We start from the raw sequence: 12,627 nt of genomic DNA, 5'->3' as shown, positions 1-12,627 counted from the left end.
AAATTGAGATTGCAAGGGTAAGATAGTAAACTTTTCTCGTCGGTTTTGGAATGTAAATTGGTTTGTGTAATCATAAAGGGTTAGAGTTCTGAACTTAGATTGTACAATTAGAGATAATTTGTTATAAAAGAACATTAATTTTTCTTATTTGTTGATGCAATATGTCAGCATCCTGTGACCTGGCAACCATCTAAAGATGGAGATCGCCTAATTGGTCGTATTTTATTAAATAAGCGACTAAAAGATGGAAGTGTACCTCGAGACTCAGGAGCAATGCTTGGTTTAAAGGTATGTAATAAAATGTGTGAGATTTTGGCTCTATACTCCTTTACAGATTTATCAGGAAAAATATAATAACTTTCAATCCATACAAATTTAAGGGAGTTCCCCCCATACACATTTTCAAGATTCCTCAAATACTGTCACTCATTATCCCAAAGTTTTTATTTTCCAAGTATTATTTAAGAAGTTGCAATTATTCCACAATAATACTCATGTATATAATTTTGAAAGACAATGATACTATCTGATTAGAATAAATTTGAGTCTTACATACAATGATCAAACTTATTTTACCTTTACATTTTGCTCTTTAAGTCTATATCTGTGTTTATCTTATATTAAAATGATAATTTTATTTAGGTACTCTATATACAGAATAGGGAAATGTAATATGTATAGTATTCAGGAATATGATTTTGTATTAATGTAGTAAAGTTATGTGCATGTGTATGTGTGTTTATGAGAGAATCCTGTTGAAAGTCTGGAAGCACAAAAATAATTATGTTAGGAAATTAAATATGAGTATTGCTTTATATTTGACTGTTAAATAGCAGGGAATTACTTGGTAAATGAATAAGCAATTTGATTTTATGCATCTAATATAGACAATTAAAAGCTGAAATGAAACCCAAGTAAATTTTTAGAGTTAAGCCATTACTGTAGAAGTTGTACTATAGAATATAAATAATAACAGATACTAGAAAAATTTGGATATAGGTGGAATTGGGCAAGTTACATTTATGGGTGGCTGCTGTGTGACTGGCATTCATCTGAGCATTTAACATCTGTCAGCTAATTCAGCACTTAGAACAGATGAGAAACAAGCTTATAGAGGTGTCATAATTTATCTATGATCACAAGATGATGACAATGGTGGGATTTAAATCCCCATCTGCCCAGTATAGTGTTAGAGCAGTGTGGTATAGAGGTTAGGCAGTCTTGGCTTAAATTTCAGTGATAGCAGTTGCTAGCTACATAATATTGGCAATTACTCTTAGTCTTAGATTCCTCATTTTTCCAGTGCTGATAATGCTATTTATTAGATTGTTAAAATAAAATTTATTGAAGCAGTATGTAAGCATTTAGTACAGTATCTGACATACCATAAGATTTCAATAATACTACTAATAATAACTGTAGATAGCATAATTAATTATTACTGTTAAAGTTTGATAAGTCAAATTTTTAAAAAAATTTACATGAGTTTGTAAGCCCACAAGACATCTATATTTAATTTTGAAATATAGGACTAAATAAGTATTAACTGAATTGCAGCTGACTGTAATTATGGAATAAATACATGGAATAAAATAAATCAGTGAGTTTTAAATTTAAATATCTTTCACCCAATAATGAAGAGAAAAAACTATTTAGTTGTTGACTTTTGTTAGTTTCATTTGCTTTATCTGCTATGAAGTTAATATATTGGTTAAATGGCAGTTGATGAGAAGCAAAACATTAATTTTGTAAGAGGCCAGCTAGTATCTTACAGGTACACTTATGCTTCCATAGCATTATTCTTAACATTTTTAGAAAAAGTGGGCTGCAAATGGTCTGCAAGTTTACATTGCTTTTGATAAAATTAAGTATACCTTGTTATTTTCCCAAGAAAGATCCATCATCATTATTTACATAATCATCATGCCTAAATACGTACTAATGAAAATTTTGTAGCAGATCATAATCAAGTAAAAGTAACAATATATGTATTGTAATATTTTAAATTTATAAAAAGAAATTTTAATATAATTATATAGTACTATGACAACATGTTTTGAGAAATTACAAAAGTAAGAATTATCATAAGGACAAAACTTGTAAATGGTTGTTATTTTTAAAGGTATATGACATTTTAACAGATAATAAATTAAATTGTAGCATATTTGGAGTATGTAAAAGGAGTTAGTTCTTAGGGAATATTTTAACTTCCTAATAGCAATGCTGAATTATTTAAGAAATTATTTTCAACACATTAAATTTGTTATAGAAGCTGCAAATTGTTCCAAATATTTTTAACTTGAATTTTCAAGTATGTTCACTTTAACAATATGACAACTTTAGTGCGTTCCTCTTTTAAACAGGTTGTAGGAGGAAAGATGACTGAATCAGGTCGGCTCTGTGCATTTATTACCAAAGTCAAAAAAGGAAGTTTAGCTGATACTGTAGGACATCTTAGACCAGGTACGTTTCTTCTATTGGTTATTTATATTTAAAATATTAAATCTTCACTGGGCACAGTGGTGCCCACCTGTATTTCCAGCTACTCAGTTGATTGAGGCAAGAGAATTGCAAGTTCAAGGCCAGTCTCAGCAACTTAATGTTTCAAAATAAAAAATAATAATAAAAGGGGAGAGGGGCTGGGGATGTGGCTCAGTGGTAGCAAATCACTCTGTTCAATCTCCAGTATCACCAAAAAAAAAAAAAAGAGTTCATTATGAATAGTTAAGAAAAAGTTGTCCTCATTTAGAACTGATTTGACCAATGAGAAAGGGCTCATTTCACTTAGATATACAGCTTTACTAATGAATGGAAAGTTTAATCTAATATGATTCAAAAAAGAATTTTTATGTTTACTGATTTTTTTTTGCTGGTGGATATTCTAATCAATATGTAATAATAATTTATTTTGTTTCCCATAGCCTGATTTTTCTCTGGAAAAAAATTCCAACTTAGTTTGGAAAACTAGTTCATAGATAAATGCTTTGTTTTCTAAAATGTGTTACTATATGTCACTTCATACTCTTGGAGAAATCCTTGAGTGCCTTAAAGAGGATTTGATAAAATGGTAATTATTAAGATTTTTACAAAAGAGTTTCAACAAGGGAAACCCATTAAAGAAAACAGAGAACTTGATTATGTGAACTCGAGCGTGTGTGTGTGCACACACACACAGTATAGAGTCATAAAACCTTTAAAGAGACAATTGATTTTGATTGTTGTCGACAATTAAAATTTCCATAACAAATAAAAAAATGATAACTTTTGTGTACTTTTTTTCCTTCTGACTATATCCTTTTGGTGAAGTATATTAACATGACTGTTAAATTTTATGCCATTGGGATTATTTTTAGTGTGGGTTTTATTCCACAGTGCTGATTTTATTCTGTAGTGTTCATTGAACTTTAAAGGTTGATTTTGTTTTGAGTACTTTTTTGGGGCTTAGGTTTTTTTTTTCTGAGATTATTATTACTGATACTGTAGGTGATGAAGTATTAGAATGGAATGGAAGGTTATTGCAAGGAGCAACATTTGAGGAAGTATACAACATCATTTTAGAATCCAAACCTGAACCACAAGTGGAGCTTGTTGTTTCTCGGCCTATTGGGTAAGTTGGTTTCAGTACTTGACTTTGTGTAGACTACTGTTAGGTAATTCATATTGTACCAATGCAAAATGTCATTCTGCTTTATGAAAATAAATTATTTCTAAGACAATCACTTTTCCTTTTCTTTGCCAAAGACATCTCAGTAAAAATCATCACTTCATCTGATTGTGATAGACTATACAGTTTATTACAAAAGAAAAAAAATAAATGTTGTGTTAGTTGGCTTTTTATAACTGATCAAAATACCCAACAAGAACAACTTAGTTTATTTTGGCTCACAGTTTCAGATGTTCAGTCCATTGCCTGCCAAATTACTTTGGGTCCAAAGTGAGGCAGAACATCCAAGGCAGCAGGGCATGGAGGGAGGAGTGCTATCTGCTCCTGGTGGCCAGGAAACAGAGAGAAAGGGAGAGAGGGAGGGAAAGGGACTTCAGGAAAGATGAACCCTTTTAGGGCACTTCCTCTGGTAACCAACCTGCTTTAGCCACACCCTCCTTGTCTATTCTTACCAGTAGTTAGTGTATTCAAATTGGGATGAAGTAATTAGGTTACAGCTCTCATAATTGTACCTCTGAATGTTTTGCATTAGCATAGGAGCTCTTGAGGGTACACCTCATACTCAAACCATTACAGATGCCTTTTATTTTGATTATCTTAGCAACTAAATGGATGTCTATATTCATTTATAAGAGAAGTAGACTATGGTAACAATTTTTAAGGTTAAGTTTCACAACTATAGTTTTCTACACTGTAAAAATGACAATCTATAGTCTAGAAATTTTAAATATATATTTTTTTCAAAATGCAGATTTCAATCCAGGAAAAAAAAATAACTAAGGGGGATATAATTCTCAGATGCAGGAACATGTTTAAGGAAAACACTCTCTTTAAGGAATGGTGATTAAAAGAACTGAAAATAGACAAATATCAAAGTATTCTTTGATATGTAATTTATTGCCTATGGATTAAATAGGCGATTTCCAAAAGTTGTCAATAAATATCATTCTTCAACTAGAATTATAAGAATTTCTCATTAAATATCACAACATTATTACCTCTGGAGAAGCTTATATTCTAGGCAAATGTAAAAGATTATACCTCTGGCATATGTATGTCAAAATAAAAGCAATAGAATATTATATAAAATGACAGTGAATTATTAAATGCATATTTGGGAGAGAGCAATCCAGAGTGGAGGCTACAGAAATTCTTTTGTTGTAGAACATGAGTGCCCCATTTTTACTCATTTAGGAAATGGTTGGACTGTATTATTTTGATCTCTTTCTATGATAGAGAAAATGATTTAGATTGGTAACTTAGTTTTATTGAAATGTTCCTTTCAAAGTAATGAATTTAGCACATGAAATTGTACCTATTTTTTATTTGTCCATACATAGTTTTTTAATGTGGTAAAATTGCAGTTATTTGCTTAGTGCATTAATCAAATATATTTCTTGGTGTTAAAGTGCTCTTAAATAATATTTTTGTTAAATGTTCAAATAATTTATTCTTTTTATTCTGATATATAATCTTCCCATCAATAAGTATATGCATTTTTAGTGTGCTTATACTGAAAAGGTAACTTTGAATGTCCCAGTAAGAAACATGTTTGCCATTATTACATTTATTTTTTAACTACAATCTGAATATCTAATTTTTGTTTTGGTGATATTTTTAGCTTCAATGTTATTGATTTAGACAGAAGGTAAAAATAAAGACTAGAATAGAATTAAAATGTATCTGTGAAACTTACCTTGTTGAATACAACAGTTTTTTAGAGTGAGTAATTTATGTAGTGAGTCACAAAGAAGATAACAGATAGGTTTTTATAAATCTACAAAGGCATATGCATTTTTTTTTATTGTTGGTCGTTCAAAACATTACATAGTTCCTCATACATCATATTTCACAGTTTGATTCAAATGAGTTATGAACTCCCAATTTTATCCCGTATACAGATTGCTGCATCACATCAGTTACCCTTCCATTGATTGACATATTGCCTTTCTAGTGTCTGATGTATTCTGCTGTCTAAATTATTCTCTACTATCCCCCCTCCCCTCCCCTCCCCTCCCCTTTTCTCTCTCTACCCCTTCTACTGTAAATCACTTCTTCCATTTGAATTATCTTGTCTTACCCCTCCTTTCCTCTTATATGTCATTTTGTATAACCCTGAGGATCGCCTTCCATTTCCATGCGATTCCCCTTCTCGTTTCCTTTCCCTCCCACCTCTCAACCCTGTTAATGAAAATCTTCGTCTCAAGCTCTTCGTCCCTACCCTGTCCTTGTTTCCTCCCCTTATATCAGAGGAGTCATTTGGTATTTGTTTTTTAAAGATTGACTAGCTTCACTTAGCATAATCTGCTCTAATGCCATCCATTTCCCTCCAAATTCTATGATTTTGTCATTTTTAAATGCAGAGTAATACTCCATTGTGTATAAATGCCACATTTTTTTAATCCATTCATCTATTGAAGGGCATCTAGGCTGATTCCACAATCTTGCTATCGTGAATTGTGCTGCTATGAACATCGATGTAGCAGTGTCCCTGTAGCATGCTCTTATTAGGTCTTTAGGGAATAGACCGAGAAGGGGAATAGCTGGGTCAAATGGTGGTTCCATTCCCAGCTTTCCAAGAACTCTCCATACTGCTTTCCAAATTGGCTGCACCAATTTGCAGTCCCACCAGCAATGAACAAGAGTGCCCTTTTCCCTGCATCCTCTCCAGCACTTATTGTTGTTTGACTTCCTAATGGCTGCCAATCTTACTGGAGTGAGATGGTATCTTAGGGTAGTTTTGATTTGCATTTCTCTGACTGCTAGCGATGGTGAGCATTTTTTCATGTACTTATTGATTGATTGTATGTCCTCTTCTGAGAAGTGTCTGTTCAGGTCCTTTGCCCATTTATTGATTGGGTTACTTGTTGTCTTATTGTCTAATTTTTTGAGTTCTTTATATATTCTGGTTATTAGGGCTCTATCTGAAGTGTGTGGAGTAAAGATTTGTTCCCAGGATGTAGGCTCCCTGTTTATCTCTCTTATTGTTTCTTTTGCTGAGAAAAAACTTTTTAGTTTGAGTAAGTCCCATTTGTTGATTCTAGTTGTTAACTCTTGCACTATGGGTGTCCTATTGAGGAATTTGGAGCCTGCTCCCACAGTATGTAGATCATAACCAACTTTTTCTTCTATCAGATGCCGTGTCTCTGATTTAATATCAAGCTCCTTGATCCATTTTGAGTTAACTTTTGTGCAAGGCGAGAGATAGGGATTCAGATTCATTTTGATGCAAATGGATTTCCAGTTTTCCCAGCACCATTTGTTGAAGATGCTATCCTTCCTCCATTGCATGCTTTTAGCCCCTTTATCAAATATAAGACAGTTGTAGTTTTGTGGATTGGTTACTGTGTCCTCTATTCTGTACCATTGGTCCACCCGCCTGTTTTGGTACCAGTACCATGCTGTTTTCGTTACTATTGCTCTGTAGTATAGTTTGAAGTCTGGTATCGCTATACCGCCTGATTCACACTTCCTGCTTAGTATTGTTTTTGCTATTCTGGGTCTTTTATTATTCCATATGAATTTCATGATTCTTTTATCGATTTCTATAAGATATGCTGTCGGGATTTTGATTGGCATTGCATTGAACTTATATAGGACTTTTGGTAATATCGCCATTTTGATGATGTTAGTTCTGCCTATCCATGAGCAGGGTATATTTTTCCATCTTCTAAGGTCTTCTTCTATGTCTTTCTTTAGGGTTCTGTAATTTTCATTGTATAAATCTTTCACCTCTTTTGTTAGGTTGATTCCCAAGAATTTTATTTTTTTGGGGGATATTGTGAATGGAGTAGTTGTCCTCATTTCCGTTTCAGAGGATTTGTCGCTGATATACAGGAATGCCTTTGATTTATGCGTGTTGATCTTATATCCTGCCACTTTGCTGAATTCATTTATTAGCTCTAATAGCTTCTTTGTAGACCCTTTTGGGTCTGCTAGGTATAGGATCATATCATCTGCAAATAGTGATAATTTAAGTTCTTCTTTATCTATTTTTATGCCTTTAATTTCTTTCGTCTGCCTAATTGCTCTGGCCAGTGTTTCAAGGACTATGTTGAACAGAAGTGGTGAGAGAGGGCATCCCTGTCTTGTACCAGATCTTAGAGGGAATGCTTTCAATTTTTCTCCATTCAGAATGATGCTGGCCTGTGGCTTATCATATATTGCTTTTACAATGTTGAGGTATGATCCTGTTATCCCTAATTTTTCTAGAGTTTTGAACATAAAGGGATGCTGTACTTTGTCGAATGCTTTTTCTGCGTCTATCGAGACTATCATATGGTTCTTATTTTTTAGTCTATTGATGTGGTGGATAACATTTATTGATTTCCGTATATTGAACCAGCCTTGCATCCCATGGATGAATCCTACTTGATCATGGTGTATAATTTTTTTGATATGTATTTGAATCCGGTTCGCCAGAATTTTATTGAGAATTTTTGCGTCAAGGTTCATTAGAGATATTGGTCTGTAGTTTTCTTTCTTTGAAGTGTCTTTGTCTGGTTTCGGAATCAGGGTGATGTTGGCCTCGTAGAATGAATTTGGAAGTTCTCCCTCTTTTTCTATTTCCTGAAATAGCTTGAAAAGTATTGGTGTTAGTTCCTCTTTAAAGCTTTTGTAAAACTCTGCTGTATACCCATCCGGTCCTGGGCTTTTCTTAGTTGGTAGTCTTTTGATGGTTTCTTCTATTTCTTCTATTGTTATTGGTCTGTTTAGGTTGTCTATATCCTCCTGGTTCAATCTGGGCAGATCGTAAGACTTAAGGAAGTTATCTATGCCTTCACTATCTTCTATTTTATTGGAGTATAAGGCTTCAAAATAGTCTCTGATTATCTTCTGTATTTCTGAAGTGTCTGTTGTGATATTGCCTTTTTCATCCCGTATGCTAGTAATCTGGGTTCTCTCTCTTCTTCTCTTCGTTAGCATGGCTAAGGGTCTGTCAATTTTATTTATTTTTTCAAAGAACCAGCTTTTAGTTTTGTCAATTTTTTCAATTGTTTCTTTTGTTTCAATTTCATTAATTTCAGCTCTGATTTTGATTATTTCTTGCCTTCTACTTCTTTTGCTGTTGTTTTGCTCCTCTTTTTCTAGGATTTTGAGATGAAGTATGAGATCATTTATTTGTTGGTTTTTTCTTTTTTTGAGGAATGAACTCCAAGCAATGAATTTTCCTCTTAGGACTGCTTTCAATGTGTCCCATAGATTCCGATATGTTGTGTCCGTGTTTTCATTTAACTCTAGGAATTTTTTTAATTTCCTCCTTGATGTCTTCAATAACCCATATGTCACTCAGCAACCTGTTGTTCATTCTCCAAGTGATGCTTGATTTTTCCTTTCTTCTTTTATCATTGATTTTCAGTTTCATTCCATTATGATCAGATAAGATGCATGGTATTATCTCTACCCCTTTATATTGTCTAAGAGTTGCCCTGTGACATAATATATGGTCTATTTTTGAGAAGGTTCCATGTGCTGCTGAAAAAAAAGTGTAACTACTTGATGTTGGGTGGTAAAGTCTATATATGTCAATTAAGTCTAGGTTATTAATTGTGTTGTTGAGTTCTATAGTTTCCTTGTTTAACTTTTGTTTGGAAGATCTGTCCAGTGGTGAGAGAGGTGTGTTGAAGTCTCCCATGATGATTGTATGGTGGTCTATCAGACTCTTGAACTTGAGAAGAGTTTGCTTGATGAACACCGCTGCACCATTATTTGGGGCATATATATTTATGATTGTTATGTCTTGTTGGTTTATGGTTCCCTTGAGCAGTATGAAGTGTCCTTCTTTATCCCTTTTGATTAGCTTTGGCTTCAAATCTATTTTATTAGATATGAGTATGGACACGCCTGCTTGTTTCCGCTGTCCATATGAGTGGTATGATTTTTCCCAACCTTTCACCTTCAGTCTATGGATATCTTTTTCTATCAGATGCGTCTCCTGTAGACAGCATATTGTTGGGTCTTGTTTTGTGATCCATTCTACTAGCCTGTGTCTCTTAATTGGTGAGTTTAAGCCATTGACATTTAGGGTTATTATTGAGACATGGTTTGTACTTCTATCCATATTTGTTTGTTGATGTTACTAAACCTGATTTGTTATCCTCTTTGACTACTTTCCCCCCTTTACTGTCCTACCTCCCATTGTTGGTTTTCAATGTTATTTTCCATTTCCTCTTCCTGCAATGTTTTGCCAAGGATTTTTTGAAGAGATGGTTTTCTAGCTGCGAATTCTTTTAACTTTTGTTTATCATGGAAGGTTTTAATTTCATCTTCTAACCTGAAGCTTAATTTTGCCGGATACACGATTCTTGGTTGGAACCCATTTTCTTTCAGTGTTTGAAATATGTTATTCCAGGATCTTCTAGCTTTCAGAGTCTGTGTTGAGAGATCAGCTGTTATCCTGATTGGTTTACCCCTAAATGTAATCTGCTTCCTTTCCCTTGTAGCTTTTAAAATTCTTTCCTTATTCTGTATGTTGGACATCTTCACTATAATGTGTCTAGGTGTGGATCTCTTATGGTTTTGTACATTCGGCGTCCTGTAGGCTTCTAGGATTTGGGATTCTGTCTCATTCTTCAAGTCTGGGAAGTTTTCTCATATTATTTCATTGAATAGGCTGTGTATTCCTCTGGTTTGGAGCTCTGTGCCTTCCTGTATCCCAATGACTCTTAAATTTGGTCTTTTGATATTGTCCCATATTTCTTGGATGTTCTGTTCATGGTTTCTTAGCAGACTTGCTGAGCTGTCTATGTTCTTTTCCAGTTGAAATACTTTGTCTTCATTGTCTGATGTTCTCTCTTCTAAGTGATCTACTCTGCTGGTAGTATTCTCAATTGAGTTTTTAAGTTGGTTTATTTTTTCCTGCAATTCTAGTATTTCTATTTGTTTGTTTTTTATTTCCTCTATCTCCCTGTGAAATTGATCTTTTACTTCCTGGATTTGTTTGTCAATGTGATCTTTCATTATCTGATTTTGCTGTCTCATGTCTTCCTTGAGACTCCAGATCATCTGAAGCATGTATATCCTGATCTCTCTATCTGACATTCCATCTGTTGCACCTATTACCTCTTCTAAAGTTGAGTTGACCTGCATTGCCTGTGGTCCTTTCTTTCCTTGTCTTTTCATACTGCTGGCGTTTCTTTCTGCTTGGTGAAACTGTTGTGTTTTGAAATTTTCCCTCTATTTATTTATATTGCTCTTGTATAGTTGAATAATCACCCTTGCAGGGCATGTAGTGGCTGTGATCCTCCTCCAATTGGTGTGATCCGTCTACCACGCTGGCAGGCCCTAGGTCTGCTCTGCTGGTCGGTCAAAGGTCCGCCTACCCAGCAGGCACGAGGGCCACCTCTATCACTCCGCAGGTTGCTGGGCCTAACCTCCCGATGGGTCAAAGGTTCGCCTAGCTTGCAGGGGGCTGCTCCCGGAGCGAGAGCTAGGCCTCCCGGGGGAGCCCGGATGGTGGAGGCCGACTGCCGGTTCAGGCGGGGTGGGCCAAGCCGCACTGGGTGCCGGCGGCTTGCAAACGCGGCTGGTATCAGCAGGACTTAACTCCTGCACCCGCTGCGGGGGCACCTTTATCGCCAAGTCGCTGCGGTCGCGTGGTTGGGACCCGGGCGGGTGGGGCCGCTTCTCCCAGGGCGAGAGCTGGGCCTCCCGGGGGAGCCCGGATGGCGGAGGACTGCCGGTTCAGGCGGGGCGGGCCAAGCCACTCCGGGATCCCCCGGGTTGCAAAGGTGGCTGGCGTCTGCAGGACTTAACTTCAGCACCCGCTGCCGGTTCGGGCGGGGCGGGCCAAGCCGCTCAGGGATCCCGCTGGTTGCAAAGGCGGTTGGCGTCCGCAGGACTTAACTTCTGCACCCGCCGCCGGTTCGGGCGGGGCGGGCCAAGCTGCCCAGGGATCCCGCGGGTTGCAAAGGTGGTTGGCGTCTGCAGGACTTAACTTCTGCACCCGCCAGTTTGGGCGGGGCGGGCTAAGCCGCTCAGGGTTCCCGCGGGTTGCAAAGGCGGCTGGCGTCTGCAGGACTTAACTTCTGCACCCGCCATGTGGGCACCTTTATAGGCATATGCATTTTGATTTCTTTTAAACATTTGGCATTAGTCCAAACCATTTATTAGCAAAAAAGACTTTTTTATTTCTTATTCATATAATAACTCAACACACAGGTTTTTGTTTTACAGTGTCCAATTATTATATAAGTAGATACTGATTAATATAGCCATAACATTAATTATTGAAACAGTTGTTTTCTTTTTCTATCATTTCAGAGATATACCTAGAATACCTGATAGCACACATGCACAACTGGAGTCCAGTAAGTTTTATTTTTACTAGAAGAAATGTTATTAATAATGTCACTTATCAAGGTCAGATAAAGTATTTTGTCTATTAATACAAAGTAAAAAATATAATGGTATTGTTATCAAGTATACAATCATATGAAGATAGAAAATTTAGTATCATTCATATCACTGTGAGGAAAAGTATAAAATTTTATAATAAGATTAGTTTTAATAATGTGGATTTTAGATAGCTTTATTAAGTTGTATCATAATAAACTGATTGAATGAAGGTGTACAATTAGGAACTTTTGGCATACAATGTATCTATGAATCCATTTTCCCAATTAAAAAAATCATAAATATACCAATTGCTCCCAACTGTTTCATCCCCAACATTTTCCTCAATTTTAAAATTACTCTTTGTAGGCTCACCCTCAGTAAATAGAAGAAGAATGTTTGGGAAAAACTAGTGAATAAGTGAATAATTACATTGATTCTAATCTACATTTGTGGAAAACAGAATAATTTTTCTGTTTCAGCAATAAAGCAGTATTGGGACAATAAATATACAAATTTAAATAATTTCAAATGTGTACTTTTTATTTCTTATTTACGAGTGTGTTAATGTTAAACATATGAATTTTTTCCCGAGGAACTAAGGTTCTTGATTGATTATGGCATACTGG

The 12,627-nt window shown here is 35.4% G+C and overlaps 1 protein-coding gene across 37 annotated transcripts in view; it reads left to right on the top strand.

The window, feature by feature from the left end:
- The window catches only part of Rims2 (regulating synaptic membrane exocytosis 2), a 586,271-nt gene that overhangs the window by 304,953 nt on the left and 268,691 nt on the right, over positions 1 to 12,627 (top strand). For all 37 annotated transcript variants that reach the window (XM_077801030.1, XM_077801026.1, XM_077801047.1 and 34 more), the window contains 4 exons: positions 169 to 288; positions 2,364 to 2,463; positions 3,484 to 3,607; positions 11,927 to 11,973. In XM_077801030.1, coding sequence (XP_077657156.1) covers positions 169 to 288; positions 2,364 to 2,463; positions 3,484 to 3,607; positions 11,927 to 11,973 — 391 coding nt within the window. The remainder of the gene's footprint in view (positions 1 to 168; positions 289 to 2,363; positions 2,464 to 3,483; positions 3,608 to 11,926; positions 11,974 to 12,627) is intronic.

The sequence above is a fragment of the Urocitellus parryii genome, chromosome 7, assembly GCF_045843805.1.
Source record: "Urocitellus parryii isolate mUroPar1 chromosome 7, mUroPar1.hap1, whole genome shotgun sequence".
Taxonomy (NCBI): domain Eukaryota; kingdom Metazoa; phylum Chordata; class Mammalia; order Rodentia; family Sciuridae; genus Urocitellus; species Urocitellus parryii.
This window is presented reverse-complemented; position numbering and strand designations above follow the sequence as displayed.